Consider the following 22,508-nt stretch of genomic DNA (forward strand, 5'->3'; position numbering starts at 1 on the left):
TGTTACATTGGCTGTTATTTACTCATGCTCTGCTGAGCCCAGCCTGTGCCTCTCCTTGCTCAGCTAAGGGAAGCAGCTGTTAATAAAGGTGTTGGATGGAGGCACGGCCTGGGGAAGGGGACAGGGTGCCCTGGCACCCAGCCCAGACCCCTGCTGTCACACCCAGGACTGTGGTGCAGGTCTCAGACAGGGTTTGGGGCATTTCTGCTGCCCTGGTGTCAAAAACAAGGCAGCCTGGGGACAAGTGGAGCATCTTAATCAGTGCTGCAAATGGGTTGTGAGATTATTTCAGATACAGGCAGTGACAGGAGCAGGGAATGGCTTCCCACTGCCAGAGAGCAGGGATGGGTGGGATATTAGGCAGGAATTCCTGGCTGGGAGGGTGGGCAGGCCCTGGCACAGGGTGCCCAGAGCAGCTGTGGCTGCCCCTGGATCCCTGGGAGTGTCCAAGGACGGGTTGGATGGGGCTTGGAGCAGCCTGGGACAGTGGAAGGTTTCCCTGCCCATGGCAGGGGTGGCACTGTGTGAGTTTTAAGGTCCCTGCATTCCAAAGCAGTCTGGGATTCTCTGCACAGACCGGGGTTATTCCTCAGCCTGCAGCCCCATGCTGTCACTGTTCCATGGGAGCAGGGAGGAACTGTCAGGCAGGCCAGGCTGGGATTCATGGCAGAATTTTATCGGTGTCAGCTAGGCTGAGACTGAGCTCAGCTCCCCATGCCCACTGCTGCCAGGATTTGCCATGCCAGCCCTTTCTGGGGGATGCAGCAACCCAGGACAGAAGTGTGAAGAAAACTGGGTTTTGAGGACAAATCCTGCAGCTGTAGCTGAAGGAATAACAGCATCTGATGGACCTGCAGCACTCTGAACAGCCATCCATCCATCCATCCATCCATCCATCATCCATCCATCCATCATCCATCCATCCATCCATCCATCCATCCATCCATCCATCATCCATCCATCATCCATCCATCCATCCATCCATCCATCATCCATCCATCCATCCATCCATCATCCATCCATCCATCCATCCATCCATCCATCCATCCATCCATCCATCCATCCATCATCCATCCATCATCCATCATCCATCCATCCATCCCTCATCCATCCATCCATCCATCCATCCATCCCTCATCCATCCATCCATCCATCCATCCATCCATCCATCACTTTCCCTGGAGCAGAACCGGTGGCTGTGTGGTAGCTGCAGCTCGGGGTCCCCTGGAGTGAGCACATCAGAGGTGACCCTTGGGGAAGCCTGGCTGCCTGTGCACCTCCCTGGCTCCCAAATGCACCTGGTGAGCATGGAAAGCCTCTCCTGGCTTTTTGGGAGCAGCAGTTTCCCTGGAAGGTTCACCTGCAGGCACACAAACACCAATGTTGTGCTTCCTGCCCTGTGCTTCCACAGGCTCTGTGCCAGGGTCAGTGACAGTGCCACCCCAGCCCAGCCTCTCAGCTCGGGTGTCTCCCTAACAAAGGGATTTCACACCCCTGTGAGCTGGGGGAGAGAAGGTGAAAGGCATTGAGCAGCATTTTTGGCACCAGGAATTCCTTCTTTCCATCCGGAGCTGTCCAGGCTGGTGCCCAGCCAGTGCCACTCCCAGAGAATCCTACTGACCTTAACTTGCTGCTGTCATCATGCTTTGCTTTTTGTTTTTTGTTTTTTTGTTGGGTTTTTTTTTGTTTGTTTTTTTTGTTTTTTGTTTTTTGTTTCTTTTTAATCAATGAAGTCTTATCTGCCTTTTTATTTGAAGTGCTCCTTGTCCTTTCTGCTGGATCAAAGCAATTTTCTGTTTCGTTTTTGTTCCTTTGGGTGGGTTGGATCTGCGGGAAGTGGTTTTATCCTCAGTTTGATGTGCTGGCAAACCCTGCGGTGTTCCAGATCTCTGCTGAGCATTGCCCTGAGGCTCAGCCACCCTCCCTCTTCCACACCTTTGAAGGAGAGCGTGGAAAGGATGGCCAGGGGGACCAGAGTTCTGCTGCACATCGCTGGGTTTGTGCTTGCAGCTCCACTGAGGGACGAAGACATTAACACAGGTCACCAGGCCATCGAGCCTGCTGGCTTCCCACTCCCTGAGCTTTCCCATCCCTGGAGATCCAGGCTCAGGCTCCTTTGGGTTTCTGGCATTCCAGCCTTTTTGTTCCCTCGTGGCCCCTGGGCTGTCAATAATTCATCAGGGCTCTATGAGCTGCAGCCAGGCCAGTGCCTCTGCACTGCTGAACCCTCCAGGGGCCAGGGGACTTCTTCCTGCCTGCTTTCATTTACCATCAAATTCGCTTTATTGATCCCATCCAGGATTTGTTGTGGCAATATCTCCTGGAATGGGGCTGAGGGCAGCAATTGCTTTTTGCAGAGGCTGCTGTGGTGCTGGTAACTCGTGCGGGTCCCCTCTGGAATTCTCCTCTCCTGTGCGCCGTGCTGAAGGGTTTATAGACACCACAGTCAGGGCAGTGTCCTCCTGCTAGAAGTTACATCAACCCCTGCATTTGTTAATTGGTTTGAGGCCGCGGGTCCTCGCTCCTTTGCTTCTCATCATGGGGGAAATAGAATTACACAAAATAGTAATGGGAAGCCTTTCACCCCATTTGCCGCGGAGATGAGAACATCTATTAGAATGTGCTGAACAACAAGTTAAAGCATAATGGGTTTAACGTGCCTCCAAACAATGCAGCTTCCTGAGCAGGAAGCCTGGCTACTAAAACCCAACAAAGACATCACTGGTCCCTGGAGAGGACCCAGAGAGAAGGGAAGGAGATCTGCGGGCAGGGATGGGTGGTGCTGGCTTCCCAGGGACTGAAATTCCTTTGCCTGGTTGCATTTAGGTGGTGGCTGAGGGTCCCAAAGTGACAGTGCAGGGATTCTTCCAGGGGAGATGGAAGAACACCGTGGGTGAAAATGGGATGCCCAGGGAAGCAGGGCTTTAATCCATCAGAGCCCTGGAGGGATGGGGAGGGGCTTGCTGAGTCCCCCTGAGCCTGGAGGGAATCCTCCCAGAGGGGTGCAGAGGCTGGGTCCAGGGCAGAGCAGGGACAGGACTTTGCACTGGGTCCACTCAAACTTCATGGGGTTCTGCAGCCCGCTGAGATCCCTCTGGAAACCCACTTGTGAGAACTGTGGGAATTGAGAGCCCTCAATTCCCGTTTCTCCAGGCAGCTGAGGTACCTCTGGATGGCAGCACAGTCATCAGCTTTGTCAGCTGCTCTCCCAGCCTTGTTCCTGCTGCCAGCAGACTGAGGGTGCCCTGCGCCCCGACACATTGATAAGGACGTCACACCGACCCCAGCAATGTTTCGCAATATTGTCCTTGGCTCTGCTGAGCAGAGTTTCACCTCCCAGGCCTCTGCTGTTTAACATTTTGCAGGCTGCTTTGCTGCTTTGCAGAGTGAAAGTGCTCCAAGCAAAGGAAACCCAGGAATAATTGGGTTGGGATAGCGTGTGCCTGCTGTGGGGGTGTTTGCAGAGCAAGGCAGGATTTTGCCTGCTGAGCACGGGGGAATTCAGGCACAGCAACGGAGCATTGTGCTGAATGATTTATCTTTGACAGGCTGACAGAATGACAAGTGTGGTTCCAAGGAGCAGCCACCCGGACGTGGCCCGGAAAACACTCTGCAGGAGCCCCTTTCTCAGTGTCAAGGTAATACCTCCTGCTTCCTCCAGTACCCCCGTGGATCACTGACCTGGGAAAGAGCAGTTCAGCTCCCTGCAGAAGGCACTCAGAGCATTGCTGGGTCCTGGAAAATGCTCCCTGTGTTTCTCGTGGCAAAAGTGCCTTGGGTGTGGAGTTGTCTCCATTCCACAGGCAGTGGTGAAGTTTCAATGCAGGTTTAACTCCAGCTCCTGCAGGATTTAATTCCAGAGAATCACAGAATGGGATTGGTTGGAGGGACCTTAAAGATCACCCAGAGCCACCCCCTGCCATGGGCAGGGACACCTTCTACTGGTGGCTCCAAGCCCCATCCAGCCTGACCTTGGGCACTCCCAGGATCCACAGCACCCAGGAGTGCCCAGGGTCTTGGGCACTTCCAGCAGCCACAGCTGCTCTGGGCACCCTGTGCCAGGGCCTGCCCACCTTCCCAGGCAGGAATTCCTTCCCAAGATCCCACCTATCCCTGGCTTTGTCAGTGTGAAGCCTTTTTTCTAAGTCTTGGGTCCTCCTGCATTGGGTGCAATCCCAGGCCCTCCAGGTGAGTGTTTGAGGAGCTCTGCAGAAGCACAGGCTGCCCCTGGAATGGCTCCCTCTGTCTTGCAACACCTGCTTCATTCCCGCCTGACTCAATAATTCCTTTTTATCAGTAGTGACAGCCTTAACATCAGTTTATTACTACAGTCAGTGTAGTTGGAAGCCAATTACCTGGCTCCTTAGAGAATCTCACCAGGCCAGAGAGCAGTCTTAACGTCTCAAGATTTTTCTGTCACTTTTGTGGGGAAGATTTGGGGTTTTGAGGGTTTTTCTACAAATGCTGGTGCATTTAATCATCCTCATCCCATGTGGCAGAAGGAAAGTGAGTCACTGAGGCAGAGGCTACCAGAGCACAGACTGGAGACACAGAGCTATATCCTGAGCTTCTTCCCCAATCCTCTTTTCAGCCCACTCAGCTGGTTTTTATCTGGTGGGTTTTGTTTTGTTTTTCTTTACTTGCCAGCGAGGTAATCTTTTACAAATATGACCCCACTGATTTTTGCTTGAGGAGGTATTTTGAAGGGGTTCAAAGATTAAACCATTGAGGGGAAAAGTCAGCTCAGGCCTGTGAGCAGAATCAATCTGATTTTGCTGTATCTGTCAAGGTATCCTAAAATCCCAGACTGGTTTGGGTTGGGGGTGAACCTTAAAGACCCTCTTGTTGCAACCCCTGCCACGGGCAGATGTGGAGGAAGCTCCTGTCACCAAGAACACAATTATCCTCAGCACAGGATGTTTTCTCCTCATCTCTTGGGTTGGTTTTTTTTCAAGAAGTTAGGCCACCCTGTCCGGTTTCTAAATGACTTCCTCAGAAAACAAAACTTCCAGCCCAGGGTTTGAATGGTTCTTGCAGAGACACAGAACCATTGCACAATGTGGTTGGATGTGTTTGAAGTGGCTGAAGGACCGAAAATCACAGCACTGCAGTTTTTATGTATATTTATATCTCCAGTGAGCGTATCACAAAAACCACGTACCACATGTCAAAATGCAACTCAGGGACATAACAAAAAGCTGCCCTGGTTTGCTTCAAGGAGCATTATGATTTAAATGGGATATTGGGAAGGAATTCCTCCCTGTCAGGGTGGTGAGGTCTGGATCCCTGGCAGTGTCCAAGGCCAGTCTGGACATTGGGGCTGGGGGCAGCCTGGGGCAGTGGGAGGTGTCCCTGCCATAGCAGGGGTGGCATTGGGGGGCTTCTGAGGTCCTTCCAAATACAGGCCCAGCCAAACTGGTCCCAGATGTTTCCTCCCAGACCCACTTGTCACAAAGACAGCCCAGTGTGCCTTTGTCATGTGCTGAGGCACAAAACTCACTCTTAAATTAGCATCCAGAGTCTCCCAAACACGTGGAAGGAGCGTGGTGGGGACTTCCTGGGCGGGAAGGACAGAGCCTCAAAGCTGGGCTCTCAGAGCCCTCATGGGGAGAGTTTGCTACCCAGCTGCACAATCCACACTACAAATACAGGCAGCCTTTTTGAGAGGGCTTTTTCCAGACCACCAGGAGAGGAAATACTGGTGTTTAATTCCCAGGTCTGTGATTTACTGTCTGCGTGGGATGGAGGGTGTTTCTCTGTTCTCTGGCACATCTGGGGTGGGAGCAGCAATACCTCTCCAGTGTTTGGATTCTCTGAGTTGATTTGATTCCATGAATGGAGAGGGAAGACTTTACAAGAGGGCTCAGCCCTTAGAGGGAAAGGTGCTGGACTGCTGAGCTTGGGTTCCCACCCAGGAGCACCCAGCCCTGGGGCTGCTCCTGGTGCCCGTGGTCTGTCCTGCTGTCAGGGAAAAGGTCTTGGGAGAAGCCTGGGGTCCGCTCTTTCTTCTCCTGACAAAAAATCGATGGCTGAGAGCGAAGAGCCCCTGGAGGCAGAACTGGGGCCCTTGCCCAGGGACCATCTGCAGGGCCATGTCTCCTTTCTGTGTTGTACTCTGCCCAGACAGGGAGGAATAAAATACAGGATTCCCAGCCCGTTTTGAGCTCAAGAGGATGTGGGGCAGTGCTGGGAAGCTGCTGAACTACTATAAACCCGTGAAGGTCCTGGATTTGGATACTCAGAGGGCTATGTGCTGTGGATGCCTGGAATAAACAGATCTGGTTCCAGCCTTTCCATCTGAACTGATGTGTTCAGGAAGCACAGCCTGGACACAGCCAGCAACTCACAGGAACGGAGGAGTTTCAGCAAAGCTGACTCTGGGGACGCTGTCCTTTGGCTGGGTGACATTTTCCCAGTCCAGACACGTTGTACCCATCAGTGGTGACGCGAGGCTGGATTGGGGACGGTGCTGGGTGGTGTCCTGGTGTGCACCATCCCAGCCCCGCAGTTCTCAGGGACTCGAGGGCTTTGAGCTCCCCCCTCATCCCTTTTTGTGCTGTGGATGCTGCCCTGGCTTACAGAGCAAGCCAGTTTGGCAGTGACCTCACTTCAGGCCTGGATCAGAATGAGATGAAGCAGTAATCCAGGCCAGGCTGAGCAGTTTCTCCATGGTGGGAACTGCTGCAAAACGCATGGAGCAGGAGCAGTGCCCCGAGGGTTTGGGCTGGGGGCAGCAGCCCTGGAAGGACCCAGGGCCATCCAGCCTGTCCTGCAGGGAGATGGGTGGGCTGTGTCCTGAGGCTGTGTGACTTCTTTGGGCTGGTTGTCTGAACTCCTCTAGGGGCTGGAGGGATGCCTGGGAGAGCCACAGGGCAGCAGGAAGGAGATGGCTCAGATGGAGGAAGGAGGATGGAGATAAGGACAGATTATTTTCTGGGAGATGGTGGACTTTGGCAAGGTCTGGAAGTGGAGGAGAACCATCATATTTTCCAAAGGAGATGTGGTTTACACCTAGGGCTTTGTAAGAAGGAAAGGAAAGCAGTCTGAATTCTTCTCCCTGACCTTCTGCTGACTTTCTCTAAAGGAGTTGTTTGTTGCTGTGTTTGGAAGGGCTCATTCCTGTCCCAGAAGAGCTCCCAGCACTGGGGATGGCTGCCTGCCTCTGGCTGAATGGGAGCAGGAATGTTGTGCAACCTCCCTTCTGCTGCTGCGTCCCAGGGACACGGCCAACAAAAACAGCCATCATCCCAGCTGAAGGGCATGTGTTTGTCCAAGCCACTTTTCAGCTGAAGAAATTACAGCCTCCTTGCAGATACTGGCCCTGTTGTTACTTTTGGCAGAGGCCAGTTTCGTGGCTCTGACCTCATTTCAGAAGATGACACCGGTGGCAGAGCAGGGCAGGTATTTCCAAGGCTTGCGGTTGGAGGTTTATGTTGGATAAAGGTGCTTTTCTGCGGGGGGTGCAGAGTTTGTTGTGCTGCAGCTCTTGGTGACCCTGCCGGGGGCTTTCTTTCTGTGTTGGCAGTTCTTTGTGTTCTGCCACGGGCTGCTGCAGCTCTCCCAGCTCCTGGTCTCCGGCTACCTGAAGAGCTCCATCTCCACCATCGAGAGACGCTATGGCCTCTCCAGCCAAACCTCGGGGCTGCTGGCTTCCTTCAACGAGGTGACCACCAGCAGCCCCCCAGTCCCTGCTGGGTGCTGTCCCTGTGCTCCCTCTGTCCCCTCCGGAGCTACTCCCGCTCTCTGTCCCTGCAGGTTGGCAACACCCTGCTGATCGTCTTCGTCAGCTACCTGGGCAGCCGCGTGCACCGGCCGCGCCTCATCGGCTGCGGGGCCATCCTCGTCTCCCTGGCCGGCTTCCTCATGGCCCTGCCCCACTTCCTCACTGGGCCCTACGAGTACGACCAGTCCGTGGCCAGTAAGTACTCCAGACACTTGTTCCGGGCCTTTTGGGATGGGAGAAGGAAATAATGGAATGGCAGAATGGTTTGGTCTGAAAAGGAGCTTAAAGATCATCTTGTTCCACCCCTGCCATGGGCAGGGACACCTTCCACCATCCCAGACTGCTCCAGCCTGGCCTTGGACACTTCCAGGCATCCAGGGGCAGCCACAGGTGCTCTGGGCAGCCTGTGTTCCCCACCCTCACAGGGAACAATTCCTTCCCAATATCCCACCTATCCCTGCCCCCTGGCAGTGGGAAGCTGTTGTGAAATGGCCTTTCCTCCAGGCACTGGGAGCTGCAAGCTGTTGGCTTCTTCTCAAGAAATTTCATTTTTCTGAGAATGAAATCTTCCCAACCCTGAGAGGCAGCAGCTACTGGTGGAAAGCAGAGCCAGGGGACGTGGGAACCATGGAACCGTGGGAAAGGGCAGGAAAACAATCAAAATACAGGCAGTGGCTCTGATTCCCCTTGTTTGCTTCACATCCAGCCTCACCTGCCTTCCCTGGTCTAGCTAGGCTGTCTGTGAGGTTTTAGACCCCACCGGAATATCAGCCTCCCTTGAGAAACACACAGGTCTAAATCATTCATGGAGGGAACAGGGCAGGGTGGGTTTGGGATCTTCTCCCTGAAGGAAGATGAAGGGATGAGAAAAGAAAGAAAGGGGAAAAACAGTTATTTTCCACCATTCCAATTCCTGCCATGAAGCTCCAGCAAACCTTCTAGAAGCCCCCACTGAACAGCTTTTGTTTGGTTCACCAGAGGGAGTGCAGCTGGTTCAGGCAACTGCAGGCACCACAGGAAGGCTGAATAGGTGAATAATTGCTGGCTGCAAACCGGGGCCAGCTGCAAACCCCAGCTTGGGAACCATGAGTTGGTGTTTCAGCAGGGCTGCTGCAGCTGGCCCCGTGCCCGTTCCACGGGATTTGGGGCATAACCGTGGAAATCCTGCTGCAAGCACCACCACCCCCGTTCCCCTGGTTCTAAGGAAGGTGAGGGTGAGAATCAGCCCTTTCATGTTTGCAGCTTTTCTGAGGAAAACAAATTCTCATCTCCTGGGTAGCTGCTCACAAGGTCTGCGGGTTTGCTCATTTACCTGTATTGGAAGGTCTGTCAAAGTTCTGGGAGGGACCTCAGCTCCACTTCCTTGACGGAGGAAAAGCCTTGAAGGCTTTCCATGGCAGGTGAAGCCATCTCTGTGAACATCAGTGCAGTGATCTTTGCACCTTCTTTGTGTTTTCTTTCACCTGCCATGTACAGATAAGATAAGGACGTGGAGCAAATCCAGAGCAGGTCACAGAGCTGCTCCAGGGCTGCAGCCCCTCTGCTCTGGAGCCAGGCTGGGAGAGCTGGGGGTGCTCACCTGGAGAGGAGAAGGCTCCAGGGAGAGCTCAGAGCCCTTTGCAGGGCCTAAAGAAAGAAGTTTTTTCTCCAGACCGAGCTCCCCAGACCTGTCCCTTGTCACCACAGGCACCTTCAGCAACACCACTGACCTGTGCCAGCCTGGGGCCCCACGGGCCTGGGCCAACCTCAGCGATGCCAGCTGCACCCCCCATGCCTCCAGGGAGAACCACGAGGTTCTCCTGGTCATGTTCATGGCCCAGGCACTGCTGGGCATCGGTGGAGTGCCCATCCAGCCCTTCGGCATCTCCTACATCGATGACTTCGCCAGCGAGAGGAACTCCCCCCTCTACCTGGGTGAGGCTGGGCTCCTTGGGAGGGGAGAAGCCAGGCTGGAGGTGACAGCAAGGCCAGACTGGACTAATTTGCATTAATGAGAGCTGGGTTTGTTATAGCCCTTCTGCTCTGCCTGGAGCCAGGAAGGTTTATGCAAAAAGAGTTTCTCTGCTTCAGGCTTGGGCAGACGGCAGGAGAGCTGGGAAACACCACTTGGGGCAGGTGCTGGGGGTTCTGACCTGAGAGTGACAACCTGGAGATGGATTTAATTACCACATCCTCCTCGAAAAAAGTGGATAAGGGGCAGCAGCACTCTGTTTAGGTGTTAGCAAAGTGATACAAACCAAAGAGAGAAGTTTCAGCCACCTGGGAGATGGGAGAGTGTCCTTCAGCACAGGGGATGCTGGAGAACAGCTTGGGCACGGGCCCAAAAGGGGTGTCCCAGGGTGGTGGGATGGACAAGGTGGTCTTTGCAGGTCCTTCTAGTCCTTTCCCAGCTGTTAGCTGGGAAAACAGAACAGAACAGCAAAGACAGATCAAAACCAGGTCACTGCTGTTAAAAAAAGGAAGCACAGCATCAAATTTTGCTCTGGTAGACAACCCAAACCTCTCATGTGTAAGGTAGGAGTTGAATTTTACATGTGTGGATTTCTTTTATCAGCAATTCACGGAGGAGAATTCATGGATAACTTTTATCTCCTTAACCTTGTAAAAAACCTTGGTGTTCCCTGGATTACCGATGCCAAGAGGCACCTCTGGTTCCTGGCAGTCCTTCTGGGAGGCTGAAGACAAGTGTCAGGAAAGGCCTGAGCCGTGCCAAAGGGAATTCCATGAGTGAAAGAAGTGTGGGGGGCATGGGGCTGTTGCTCTGGGAGATCAGAAAGCTGCCAGGGAAATGGGCAGTGCTGGAGGCAGGCACAGCAGAGCCTGCTCCCACCGTGAGGCACCTCTGTCCCCGTGGTGCCTTCCCCCAGGCTGAGCCCTTCCCTGCTCTCATCTCTGCCCAGGAATCCTGTTCTCCGTGACAGTCATTGGGCCAGGGGTGGCCTTCATGCTGGGCTCTGCCATGCTGCGGTTTTATGTGGACATCGACAAAGTCAGCGCAGGTGAGGGGACCTGTCCTGTCAGAGCTTCTGGAGCAGAGGTGTCCCAGCCTCCTTCTCTGCTCTGTGTCACTGGGGCACAGTGGGCAGCCAGCACATCCAAAGGGCTGAGTGGCTCTTTGGACACCCTGGGGACAGCAGTGAAATAGGAGAGAGACAGTGGGATGTGATTTGGTGATGGGATGATGAGGGAAAACACTGCTCAGGCCCCAGAACTGATGGTCCCTGGGCTGGGAGCCACCACCTTGGGGCTGATTGATGGTGGGGGTGGTCTTCGGTGCACTGGGGCACCTCCCTTGTCCCGGCACTGCTCTGATAGCCCTCTTCTCTCTCTTGCAGCTGAGGTGCAGCTCACCAGCAAGGACCCGCGCTGGGTCGGGGCCTGGTGGCTCGGGTTCCTGGTGGCTGCCAGCCTGGTGGCCCTGTCTGCCCTGCCGTACTTCTTCTTCCCACGGGAGATGCCAAAGGAGGTAGGAGGGGTTCTGCACACACACACACCTCACTGGAGCCAAAATGACAACCACGGGAGCCACAGACACTTCTGGTCCTTGGGAAGGGGAGGATGCAGTCCCAGATTTTCACGTTTATGAGAGGTGTGCCCAGGGAAGAGAGGGCAGCCAGTTCTGCTTGTGCCCACAGCTTTTGTCTGGGAGCAGTCCTGAATTTTAGAGGTGGAATTGAAGTTTCAGCAGTGGGCTCCTGGTGGGCAAGGACAGCTCTTCTGCAGGGAGCAGGGCCAGGGAGGGGCTGTGCTGTCCAGAGCTGCACACAGGACATGACACAACTCGTGAGGTTCCCCGGCTGCGCATCCCGGCACCCTGGGAGCGGCACAGAACAAACTGTGCCTGCAGAGGAGGCGTTCTCTGTGGGCTGGGATGCTGCTGAAGCTGCTGGAACACGCTCAGGGGGTGAAGCCATGCTCGTCTCGGTGTCTTGGTGTGTGCTTTACCTTGAGGCAGCATCAAAACCTTGCTGCCTGAACAAGTCTGTGCACCTGGTGCAGAGTAACGCTTCATTTCTCCTGACGCTGCCTGAATTTCCACAGGAATGAACAGAGATTTGGGGTTCCCCGACCTGTTTTACCAGTTCTTGGGGATGCAGTGATTTACTGCTGGCTGACAGGAGCTGCATGGTGATGGGGTGGGAGCTGCTCCGTGCAGGGTGAGGGTGATCCCAAATTCAATGTGCCTGTTTGATCCAGCAAGGCTTGCTCTGAAGCCTTAGGGAAGGTCTGTGCTAGCAGGATTTGCTCAGCACGCCAGGGTGGCACGCTCCATCTCAGGGAAAGTTCTTCATTAGGGTTGATGGGAATATTAATTTCATAAACGCCTCTGGAGGGAAAATAATGCACTTCCAACTAAAACAGCTGCACTTTCTGGCAAGTGCTACGCTCTGAGTTGGAAGAGTTTAAGGGGGAACGGGTGGATACTGATTTTAAAAAGAGCAGGAAGATTTCACCCAGCTCTTCTGGCTGGGATCTGTGGGGAACTCTCCCACATGGCTGAGCACCCATGTGTCTCTCTGCAACACGTGAATTTCTTGAATTCTTGGCTTTCTCCCCATTTTTGCATCTCCCTCAGAAAGCTCTTGGAATCTACCAGCAGTCATAAATAATAACATTAATGGGAAAATACAGCAAATAGCCAAATTCTGCCCTCCTTGCAGGATGGGAGGCAGCAGGGATGCCTGACCCACAGGATTTTAGCACCAGCAGCAGCAGCAGCAAGGGGCCCTGCCTAAAAAATTCAAATAAAGGCCTCTGTAGAAAGTTTGCCACATGCTGTTCTGGGTAACACACGTGAGCTGTAAGAGCACTCCAGGATTTGTTAGAAATCTGTGCTGTCATGGATGTTCTCCTGCATGTGTGTGCCATCCTGCCCACTGCAAATCCCTTCAGGCACAGCACAGGAACAGCCCATGGGAAAAGCACAGCTCTGCTCTGCCCAGAGGCAGCTGAGGTGTTCCAGCACCTCCAGCTTGGATTCCATTTCTGGCCACCCTCCTCAGTGGGCATCATGCAGCAAGCACTGGGTATCAGACAGCCCTCTGTGCCTTTGGAGACTTACATTTTCTATTCCACAGCCACACTTCAGCTTCACCTGTTTTTTTGATGAATTCTTTCTTTGAAGTTCCTGGAATGGCTCGTGTTAACATGAATGATAGCGCAGGGCTGCTCTTTTGATCTTTTTTTGGTAAATTAGTCACTCCAAACCCAGAACATCTTTATTTCTCTGCTTTGCTGCTTGTCAGAAGGTTTCTAGCACCAGAGTGTCCCGACTAACCCTATTGAGGGCTGATCCCCATGAGGTTGTCATGAAATCAGGAAGGGGATAGGAGGATGAGGCTCTTAGACTGGAAAAACTGTTTTCAGTCAAGAACAGCTTTTTTCCCAAGTAATTCCAGTTTAATCCTGCCTCCATGAACCTGAACCATTCCTTGGAGTTGTGTCCTGGATTGTGAGGAACTTTAAGCACTCTCCAGTTGCTGTGTAGCCGTAGTTTAGCTCATGCTTTGCCATCTGCTGGTGTTGCTGTATGCCAGGGCAGGCAGCAGCAGTGTCACAATATTCCAGTATCCCTGGGACACAGCCTCTGTCTGTCCCACATCTCTGAGGGTGCCACAAAAAGGGGAAAGCTGCTCTCAGCAGGATCTGTCTTATCCACCCCGATCCCTCCCGCTGCAGGGGACACTCCAGACACAGAACCCAACCTCTCCCAGATGCCAGAGGGGCTGGGTGACACTTCCCCCTGCCTGGGACAGCATCTGACATCCACTGACACGCCTCACTGCAGAGCTCCCGTGGATGTTATGGGAATCAGGCTGGCGTGTCCCGCTCATGTCTGAGCCCTGGGGATTTGTCCAGCCCCTCTGGTCACTCAGCAGGGCTCTCCTCCTCAGCCTCACTGCCAGCACGCTACCAAAACTTATTTCCCTGAGTGTTGCAGGGACACTTTCCACAATCCCAGGTTACTCCAGCCTGCCCTGGGCACTGCCAGGGATCCAGGGGCAGCCACAGCTGCTCTGGGTACCTGTGCCAGGGCCTGGCCACCCTCCCCGGGAAGAATTCCTGCCCAATATCCCATCCAACCCTGCCCTCCTTCATCTTAAAGTCATTCCCCCTAGTCCTGTCCCTCCCTGTCCTTGCAAGAAGTCCCTGTCCAGCTCTCCTAGGGTGCCCATTAGGTGCTGGAAATCGAGATCTTTCTCTGGAAAAAGGTACTGTGACACTCTGGCTGCCTCACTAAAGCTCCAAAAGCACCACCAAAAGCAGCCTAGGAGAACAGGGCATGGTCTGAGGAGCAAGGAGGACCAAGTGGCAGGACAAGCTGCAGGAATGGGCTGGTTTCTACAGCTGGATTCTCCCCAGGGAGCTTTAAAGACTGGCACAAACAGCAGCTAAAAATAATCCTCCCATTTGGTGGGACCAAGGTGCCCCTCAGCTGGTTATTTTAACACTCCTGGAAATAGGGTCCCTGGAGGGACCACACGTGCTGGAAGAGGCATAATGAAGTGTTTGTAGGGAGCCTGACCTTGTCAGAAGGAAAATAATTCTCCTCCAAGCTGTGAGGTTTTACACTTTGTTTGTCTAATATGAAAATAACTTCTCTGACCTTACTTTTCAGTGAGCTGGGAGTGCCAGGTTCTGTTCACAGCCAGAGGGAAACTCTGCAGACACCTCAAAATAAACAAAGAAAACCTCTCTGTCACAGAGCAGGTCATTTATCCCTGTTTCGAGGGGTGTATTTGGATAAACCCAGCCTGCTGGCACCTCTGGCTGCCCTTCTCACAGGTGCAGTAGCAGGTGGGGAAAGCAGGAGCTGGCAGGAAAAGCTGCTTTCATTTTCCTTTACTGCAGAGCCCTGCCCAGCCATCCCTGGATTTATTCATGCCTGTGCAGGGAAATGGGGGATTTCCCCAGGCCAGGGTCGGGTTGGGGATGCTTTTCCTGATGCAAAGTGTGTGGGAGCTTCATTCTCCTTCCTCAAAAGCCTGTCTGCCTGCTCCATCCCCTGAGAGGGTGGAAGTGATGCCAGTGGACTCACAGAATCACGGCATGGGTTGGGTTGCAGGTCCCAGGCCATGGGCAGGGACATCTTCCACTGTCCCAGAGTGCCCCAAGCCCCATCCAACCTGGCCTTGGACACTTCCAGGGATCCAGGGGCAGCTTTTTTGCTGGCCAAAATCTTCCATGCAGATAAAATCCCATTGGAAAAACATGAGATGCAGTGAGTGGCACCAAGAAGCTGAGTCCTTTAAGGAATCATCCGGGAAAATCCAAGTGTGGGGGCATTTTGCAAGCTTAGTTGGTATCTTCTTGGCATGATGCTGGGGCAGGGCTGATATTACTGCACCTTCCAGCTCCAGCTTGACAAATTTCTGCCATGAGAATGGCAATATCCTCTGTGGCAGGGGCACAGCATCCTCCTTGGGGCTTGGGCATCTTCGATGGTGCAGCCAGCACAATTCCAGTATCATCTGCAGCAAGCAGGCAGGATTCCTGCTTTTCCTTCTTCCCTTGCTCTCCTTCACCCAGAGTAATGTATTTCCTGATCCTTTCAGGCAGCAAAAGACCACAGTAGGGCCAAGGCAGCACAGGGAGAGGAGCTTTCTCCCTCTGTGAGGGCTTTGCTCCATTTGCTGCTGCTCCCGAGCCAGCATGGAAAAGTCCCTGCAAGGGTCACACCCAGGGACATCCCAGCCAGGGGAGCTGGGCTTTAGTCTGGATGGACAGGCTGTTGCCTCTCAGAAGTACAAACAGCTGGAAGCTGAGGAAGCCACAGTCAGGAACAGCTTGGATGTATTTTTGGAAAATGCGGCAGTTTCCGAGCAGAGAGAAGAGCCCCTGTAAGGCAATTGAAGAGTGAAAGGGAGCAGGGTTTCATCTTTGCATTTGAAAAATGCATGAGAGCCTGAGCTCCAGCAGTACAAAACAGGAAAGGAGTTTAATTGCTTTTGCCCTTAAAGAGGACACGTGGAACCCTCAGCACAGCCACTGTGACCTCGCTGCTGTTTAATGACCGCTCTCAGTTGCAGAGCAAAGGAGGTGATTTTAGCCCAAGAGCTGCCTCTTTCCTTGTGTCCATTACAAGTCTCTAATTGCTGCTGAATGCACTCATTTGTGCAGCTCCTGGTGGCGGTGGCAGAGCCGGGGCTGCTGGCTCTGGCTGTAAACACTGTGCTGAGAGCCACGCTGTCGTGAGCCCTGCCTGCCCCTCCACAGGCACAGCAGCACATGTCCTCTGAGTGCCCCCTGCTCCTGTGATTCCCCTAAAAGCCTGCAGAGCAGGGGATCCCAGGCATATCCCAGAAATGCTCTGCTCCCTCAGCTCCCGATGCCATGGGATGTTGGGCTGAGTGAGGCTGCAGTGACCTTCCACGCTCCGAGCCCTCCGGGGCCAGGGATGGCACCCTGGGCAGCCTCTTGCCTTAGGAGGTGACAAATATTGTGCCTCCATCCCAGACCCCCTCCTGGTTACATTTTCCTCTTTTTTGATGCTTCTTTGCTGCCCACCAGCTTGTGAGGGAGCACAGAGACACAGGGAGCTGCTCATTCTCCATCCAAACCAGTGCCCAAAGCTGTGCTGGTGGGGATCCAGGTGATCTTGGCTGCCTGTCCCCACACACAGAGGTGAAATCTCTGAGGCAGAAAACCATCTCCCTGAGGGTATCCAGCTTTCCCTGTCAAGGTTTGCAGCTCCTGAGTTTGTGTGAGCTGAGCACAGGGTGTGCTGGGCCTGGGGAATGGCACAGCTCAATCCCGAGGAAGTGTGATCCACTGCTGTCAGGAGAGGTGGGAAAACTCCTCTGCAGCATGGATGTGTCTGGGTGCTGTCAGCCCCATGGGAGCCACGGTGGTGTGGGCAGGGAGCAGCAGCTGAACAAGGCCAGCAATATCCCGGGCTGCTGTGTCACGGTTTGGGAGAGGAGAGGGGAGGCTGTGGCATGGCGTTTGCAGTGACAGGCTCTGGTGTGTCCCCAGGTGGTGACAGGGAAGAACAGAGACAGCAAGAGGAGGGAGGACATGCTCAGCCAGCTCAGGTGCCAGCACTCGGAGAGCCTCTCCCTGATGGAGTTCATCAGACGTAAGTGGTGTGCTTCAGCCTGCCCACCCTTCCCTGCTGCGCCTCGTGCCAGCCAAGGCAGTGCCCTGCTCACTCTGAGTGTCACATGCCTGCCCTGGCAGCGTCCCAGGCCAGGCTGGACAGGGCTTGGAGCAGCCTGGGCTAGTGGAGAGTGTCCCTGTCCGTGGCAGGGGGTGGGATGGGATGGGCTTGAAGGTTCCCTCCAACCCAAATCCTTCTGTGACTTCTCTGATTCATGGCTCATGTGAGCAGCAGGAACCAGAGGCCAAAATCTCACCAGAGCCAGGCAGGAAAGAGGAGTGTTAGCTGTGAGCCTGGAGCAGAGCCGTGGGAAGGGAGAGGCCCCCTTCAGTCAGAGGGGCTTGGGTGTCTCCAGCTGCTCTTGCTCAGCCCTCGGGCCATGGCAGGAATCAGAACCACAGCAGCACTGGCAACTTGTCATCCCCAGAAAACCTCACCAGGCTCCCTCCTCCAAGTCTGGAGACACTGTCCAAGCCAGGCTGACCTCCTGTCCCGTAGGGAATGGCCAGCACTGCCTGGGGCCAGGGTCTGAGCAGTTAAAATCCAGAGGGAGATTTGAATCCCGTGCAATTAAATTGTTTGGAAATGAGCGGGCTCTTTGTGCTGAAGGGGATCAGCTGGGCTTTAGTCCGTGCAGGTATCTGCTAATGGTTGGGATGTTTGGGTTTTTTCAATACGCTGCACTTTGGCAGCTACTTACGAAAAGTGGTCAGTGTCAGCTTCCTCCCTATTTCCCAAATATTATCCCGTTAATTTATTGTAATTTCTCCGTGTTCTGAAGGTCAGTGCATGGCAGGCACAGCCAGGCAGGCGTGGGCAGGTTTTTTGTCCCGCTGGTGGCAGCGTTTGCTCATCAGCCTAATGCTCAATTAGAGGAGGCACTCGGGGGTTTCTTCCCCCCCGACCTTGTGGCGCTGTCATTTCGAAACCTGTGTGATGGAAGCGGCTGCGTGGGAGCAGATTGATAGCACTCAGATGGGATTTTCACACCAACACACTGCTCTGTGCTGCTGAAACACGAATGAAAATGAGCTCCCTGCTCCTGGCTGCAGAGAGGAGGAAATCTCATACCCTGCTCCAGCTGCAGCTCTGGTTCAGGGCTTGAATCAGCGTTGCTGTGTCAGGGCTGTGCTAATAAATTCATTATTTCTGAGAATTTGTCCCCCAAAGCCCAGCTCTAAAATAAATGAAGTGTCTGGTTTGTGTCAGGAGAGCAGCCTTGCTGAAATCACCAGGATCTCGAATATAAAACTATTTACAGAGCCAGGGACAGGGTGGCAGGTGGTGTGTGATGGTTAGATGGGACAGTGTTGGGGGAAGCCTAAACACTTCAGGGCTGGCTCATCTGCAAGTCACTGGAAAGAGAATTTCCTTCCCATTTCATCACTCTCCTGCTTGTTTTGTTTCCTCTCTCTGTTTCTCTTTGTGCTATTATTTTCTACATGATAATTGATGAAAGCAGCATTTGGAGATGAGATTCTCCAGCCTGAATCTCCTTGGAAGAGTCCAAGGCCAGGTTGGACGGGGCTGGGAGCACCCTGGGACAGTGGAAGGTATCTTCCAGCAGTAATGCAAAAAAGTAGGATTTAGCTTGCCTGAAGTAATTTCCATTGCTAATTTCCAAGCTTCTGTTGAAAACACCTGGGAGGATGTGCAGATTCTGCTGCACATACTGGGAATTAGCCCATTAAAGGTGATCTTCAAAGCAATTGGAACGTTGCATTCCTCACTCATGACTTGTTTGTTTCTCTTATGGTCCCTAAAGACAGTTTCAAGGATATTTTTTGTTTATTATTTTAAAGTTTCCCCTTGCTTTTCCTGTCTGCCCAGCTTCCTCTCTCCAGCTGCAAGGAGGATCCAACTGGTGCTGAGGTGGGGATTGCAGAGGATGGAAATCTTGCTGAGGGACCCACTCAGCTTTTTACCTCTGATCTGAAGGGGCAGAAGGGGTATGGTTTGATTAAAAAGACCAGAGACCTCCAGGAAAAGGACATTTTGGTGAAAGATTCCCACAAACGGCTGGGTTGGCGCTTGGGAGATTTTTCAGCGAGCAAGCTGAGGTTTCCCATCTGCAACATGGCTGAGAAATTCCAGGAATACTCTTCAAAAATCAGTTCCTTTAGTGGTACTTAGGGGCAAAACCATCTCCCCTCCTGGGTTCACATTGGTGTAATGCAGCTCCTCCCTCTCCACTGACTGCCAGCCTCCAGAGGGTCAGTGTTCCAGGGTCCCTGACCATGCTTGGTGTGCTGGGACCCCTCCAAGGACCTGCTTTTGCAGCTCCCTACGATTTTTGGGCTGCTTGCCTGATCTGGGGGCAGAGTGCTGAGCCAGGAAGGCGATGCTGCCACGAAGGGGAGTTTTGCCTTTGGACATGGAAGACCCCACTGCACCCACAGAGGGTCCTTTTGCTCTTCCCAGAACATTCAGGACAGCCAAAATCCATCCCTGTGTGAGGAGAGCCCCTAGCCAAGCCCCAGGGAGATCTCCCCAGATAGAAAGATTGTCCCAGTTGTTTGTCAGCTGCTCAGAGTTAACACCATTAACTTATGGAAGTCCTCTGCATTAATCCTTGCTGTTAATTCCTTATCTCTGCTCCAGCATATTGGCTGCCCAAGCCCTCATCTGGGAAACTCATCAGCAGTTTGTTTGGAAGTTGCCCTTTGCGTGCCAGCAGAGCAGGGGGGCGGTGGTGGCAGAGCAGCAGCAGCAGCAGCAGCAGGAAGGGGGTTTGGAATGTGCAGGAAGGGGGCATCACTCCAGGCTGGACACTGGCAGCTCCCAGCAGCTCCTAGGTTCAGCCCTAGGGCAGTGTTTTTGTGCCTGTAATCAAAAAATGCATTTTTCATGATTGAAACAAGAAGGACGCTGAAATTGCAACCGCAGCAAACAAATAAATGAACTTTTAATGACTTCCCATCTACTTTTGTACTTGTTTTAGCAGAAGCTCTGCCAGAAAGCTTCAAGGAAAGGAGTGAAAAGAGATGAGCTTTGCAGACTCTTCCAACCCAAGCTCTTCTGTGATTCCCTGATGAATGTTTTGCTGCTCTCCATGCAACAGGTTCCCCCTTGTCCTTTCAGGCTTCCCTGCGGTGCTGCTGAGGAACCTGAGGCACCCCGTGTACCTGCTGGTGGTGCTGGCTCAGGTCAACATCTCTGCCATGGTTGCTGGGTTAGCAACGTTCATGGGCAAGTTCCTGGAGAGACAGTTCTCCCTCACAGCATCCCTGGCCAACATGATCATTGGTAAGTGTTGCTGATCTTTGGACTCCTTAGAAACCAATCTGGGAATTAGGCAGAATTCCTCTAGAATAAAGCCTCCCCCTCAGAATCAGTTGGAGAGTCCAGAGATCCTGTCACAGAAGTGTTTAAAACTCATTTTTGTGCAAACAGCACCTCAGGGAAAGAGGCCTCTGAGGTCTGCAGCAGATAAATCAGAGTAAAGTGATCAGAGCAGACTGGCAGAGCCCAGGGCTGAGTGCAGGCAGGAAGGTTAAATGCTGAAGCAGTGCTGTCCTGTGTGCCCAGCTGAGCTGCTCCCAGCCTTGATTTACCCTCTGCATTCAAGTCAGCACCATGTTCCTTGAATGAATTTCTCTAGCCTTTGTTCTCACTCCTGGGTCTTGCTTGGCCTTTTTCTTTCAGATCAAAAAGCTTTCTGTAGCTGGAAATTCCTTCCTTGCGTGGGTATTTATGGGCTGAAAGCAACCTGCCCATTGATTCTCAGCTGAATTGAACAGTTTTCTTGTCTCTAGCTGAACTTTGGTCTCCCCCTAATAGCTGGGGGGTTTTATATAATTGGGATTTTACAAGGGTGACCACAGAAATGGGCACAATCCTGCACTGCACAGAAATTAAACATCCTCCCCAGGCTTGCTTGGTGTTTCTTCCTGTCAGCACTGAAAAATCACATTTTGCTGGGTGAAACACAGCTTTCCACAGCTCCTGACATCTTCCATCCATGGATACATAAGTTTGCTGTGGGTTTCTGCTGCTTCTGAAAAGCAGCTTTTGTGTAGCATTATTCCACCAGTCCCTGCAATAACCTTGGTCCCTTCCGAATCACCTGTGCTGAAAAATAGGAACCTAGCATCAAATCCTCTGGTGGTTTGCTGTGGGGAGGGACTGATAGAGAGCACAGATAAAAAACAAGGTACAGTGATAGGACGAGGGGGAATGGCTTTAGACTGGGTCTTAGGAGGGAATCCTTCCCTGGGAGGGTGGGGATGCCCTGGCACAGCCACAGCTGTGATCCCTGTGATCCCTGGAAGTGTCCAAGGCCAGGCTGGACATTGGGGCTGGGAGCAGCCTGGGATGGTGGAAGGGGGTGGAACTGGGTGATGTTTAAGGTCCCTCCCAAGCCAGCCCACTGTGTGGTTTCCTGATTTCGGTGCCCTGCCTTTCCCAGGTGCTGTGAACATCCCTGGGGCCATGGTGGGGATTGTGGTGGGCGGTGCCATCCTGAAGCGGTTCCAGATGTCTCTGAGGCAGTGCAGTGCCCTGTGTGTCCTGGGCATGCTGCTCTGCCTGCTCACCGCCTTCCCCCTGCTCTTCCTGGGCTGCCCCACGCAGAAGGTGGCAGGTGTCACCCACTGGCACAGGTACGGCGGGCTGGGCATGGGGGCACTCCCAGGTGGGCATAGCCCAGCCACGGGCACTTCCTAGGGCTGGGAGCCAAGCAGAATCCCCAGAAACGGGTTTATTCCTTCAGGAGAAGCAGCTAATGGAGGCAAAGTAAGAGATTGTTGCGGATAAACACTGAGTGTGCTGTGTCCTCAGGTTTAGGGCAGGAGATGTACGGCTAGCCTCCATGACTTGTCCCACACTGGGTGGAGTCATTTCAGCTTTAGCTCCTTAGGGGTGAAACCTTTTCAACATGAGATTTTTAGAATCAGGATTAAAAGAGTTCCCCCAGTGAAATTTCCTACTGAGCAGCAAGTGTGGAACCCAAAGTAAACAACTTTTTGGCACAAACAGCACAGGTTTTTATCTTGGAAAACGTGGTGGATGAGTAATTCAGGCAGGGGCCAGCCCTGGAGTCACCCCATCCAAGCTGTGGCAGCTGAAAGTGGGCAGGATCTTCTTGTGTGCCCTCAAGGCTCGACCCAGGTCTCTGAGTTCCCTGCCCAGAGTCCTGTGGTCCGGCCCTCAGGGGGAATCTCCCTCCCTGCCTCCCACAGTGGTGCTGCAAGAACCCCAAGCCCAGGGTTGGGACCCAGTTTGAAGGAAGAGAGTGGCTCCCGTGCCCAGTTGTGGTTGGGATGCTTTGCCCAAGCAGAGCAAAGGCTTGGGGCGGTGGTGGAATTCCCATGGGTCCTCCCTGCCACCTGGGGAAGGCTTTGGTGTGCAGAACCATGAATCATGAACACTTTCCTCCCACTCAGCTCTGGCTCTGGACACCACGACATGGAGTGCAACGTGCAGTGCCGCTGCCCCGAGAGGGGCTTCAACCCCATCTGCGGCTCCGACGGTGTGGAATACACCTCGCCCTGCTCTGCTGGCTGCAGCCACCTGGCTGCCCTCACAGACAGCTCTGTCCTGGTGAGTCCTGCTCAGGAGGGCTGAGCAGTGCCCAGCTCCAGCCGGAGCACAGGCTGCCAAGCCAAGGGTCTGCCCGAGAGGGGAATTCAGCGGTCCAGGAGCTGGAAGAGCGGGGTTTGCCCCTGGCCTTCCTTCGGTTTAGGA

General features: G+C 53.5%; 1 protein-coding gene and 1 long non-coding RNA gene across 4 annotated transcripts in view; one reads left to right on the forward strand and one right to left on the reverse strand.

The window, feature by feature from the left end:
* The window catches only part of LOC131579276 (uncharacterized), a 17,805-nt gene extending 12,834 nt beyond the window's left edge, over window positions 1-4,971 (reverse strand). Inside the window, exons 1-2 of the long non-coding RNA XR_009277665.1 lie at window positions 4,108-4,971; window positions 3,682-3,841 (exon numbers count right to left, since the gene is read on the reverse strand). This is a non-coding gene — a long non-coding RNA (uncharacterized LOC131579276). The remainder of the gene's footprint in view (window positions 1-3,681; window positions 3,842-4,107) is intronic.
* The window catches only part of SLCO2B1 (solute carrier organic anion transporter family member 2B1), a 35,644-nt gene that overhangs the window by 9,057 nt on the left and 4,079 nt on the right, over window positions 1-22,508 (forward strand). Inside the window, exons 1-11 of one of the 3 annotated variants that reach the window (XM_058838944.1) lie at window positions 3,380-3,426; window positions 3,549-3,638; window positions 7,526-7,663; window positions 7,756-7,918; window positions 9,410-9,637; window positions 10,624-10,722; window positions 11,059-11,189; window positions 16,700-16,802; window positions 19,905-20,069; window positions 21,232-21,424; window positions 22,208-22,364. In XM_058838944.1, the coding sequence (XP_058694927.1) occupies window positions 3,558-3,638; window positions 7,526-7,663; window positions 7,756-7,918; window positions 9,410-9,637; window positions 10,624-10,722; window positions 11,059-11,189; window positions 16,700-16,802; window positions 19,905-20,069; window positions 21,232-21,424; window positions 22,208-22,364 (1,458 nt within the window). In that variant the 5' untranslated portion in view covers window positions 3,380-3,426; window positions 3,549-3,557. Of the gene's footprint in view, window positions 1-3,379; window positions 3,427-3,548; window positions 3,639-7,525; window positions 7,664-7,755; window positions 7,919-9,409; window positions 9,638-10,623; window positions 10,723-11,058; window positions 11,190-16,699; window positions 16,803-19,904; window positions 20,070-21,231; window positions 21,425-22,207; window positions 22,365-22,508 lie in introns of those variants that run through there. The other 2 variants (XM_058838936.1, XM_058838952.1) reach the window with 2 other exon arrangements.

This window comes from Poecile atricapillus, chromosome 1, assembly GCF_030490865.1.
Source record: "Poecile atricapillus isolate bPoeAtr1 chromosome 1, bPoeAtr1.hap1, whole genome shotgun sequence".
Classification (NCBI taxonomy): domain Eukaryota; kingdom Metazoa; phylum Chordata; class Aves; order Passeriformes; family Paridae; genus Poecile; species Poecile atricapillus.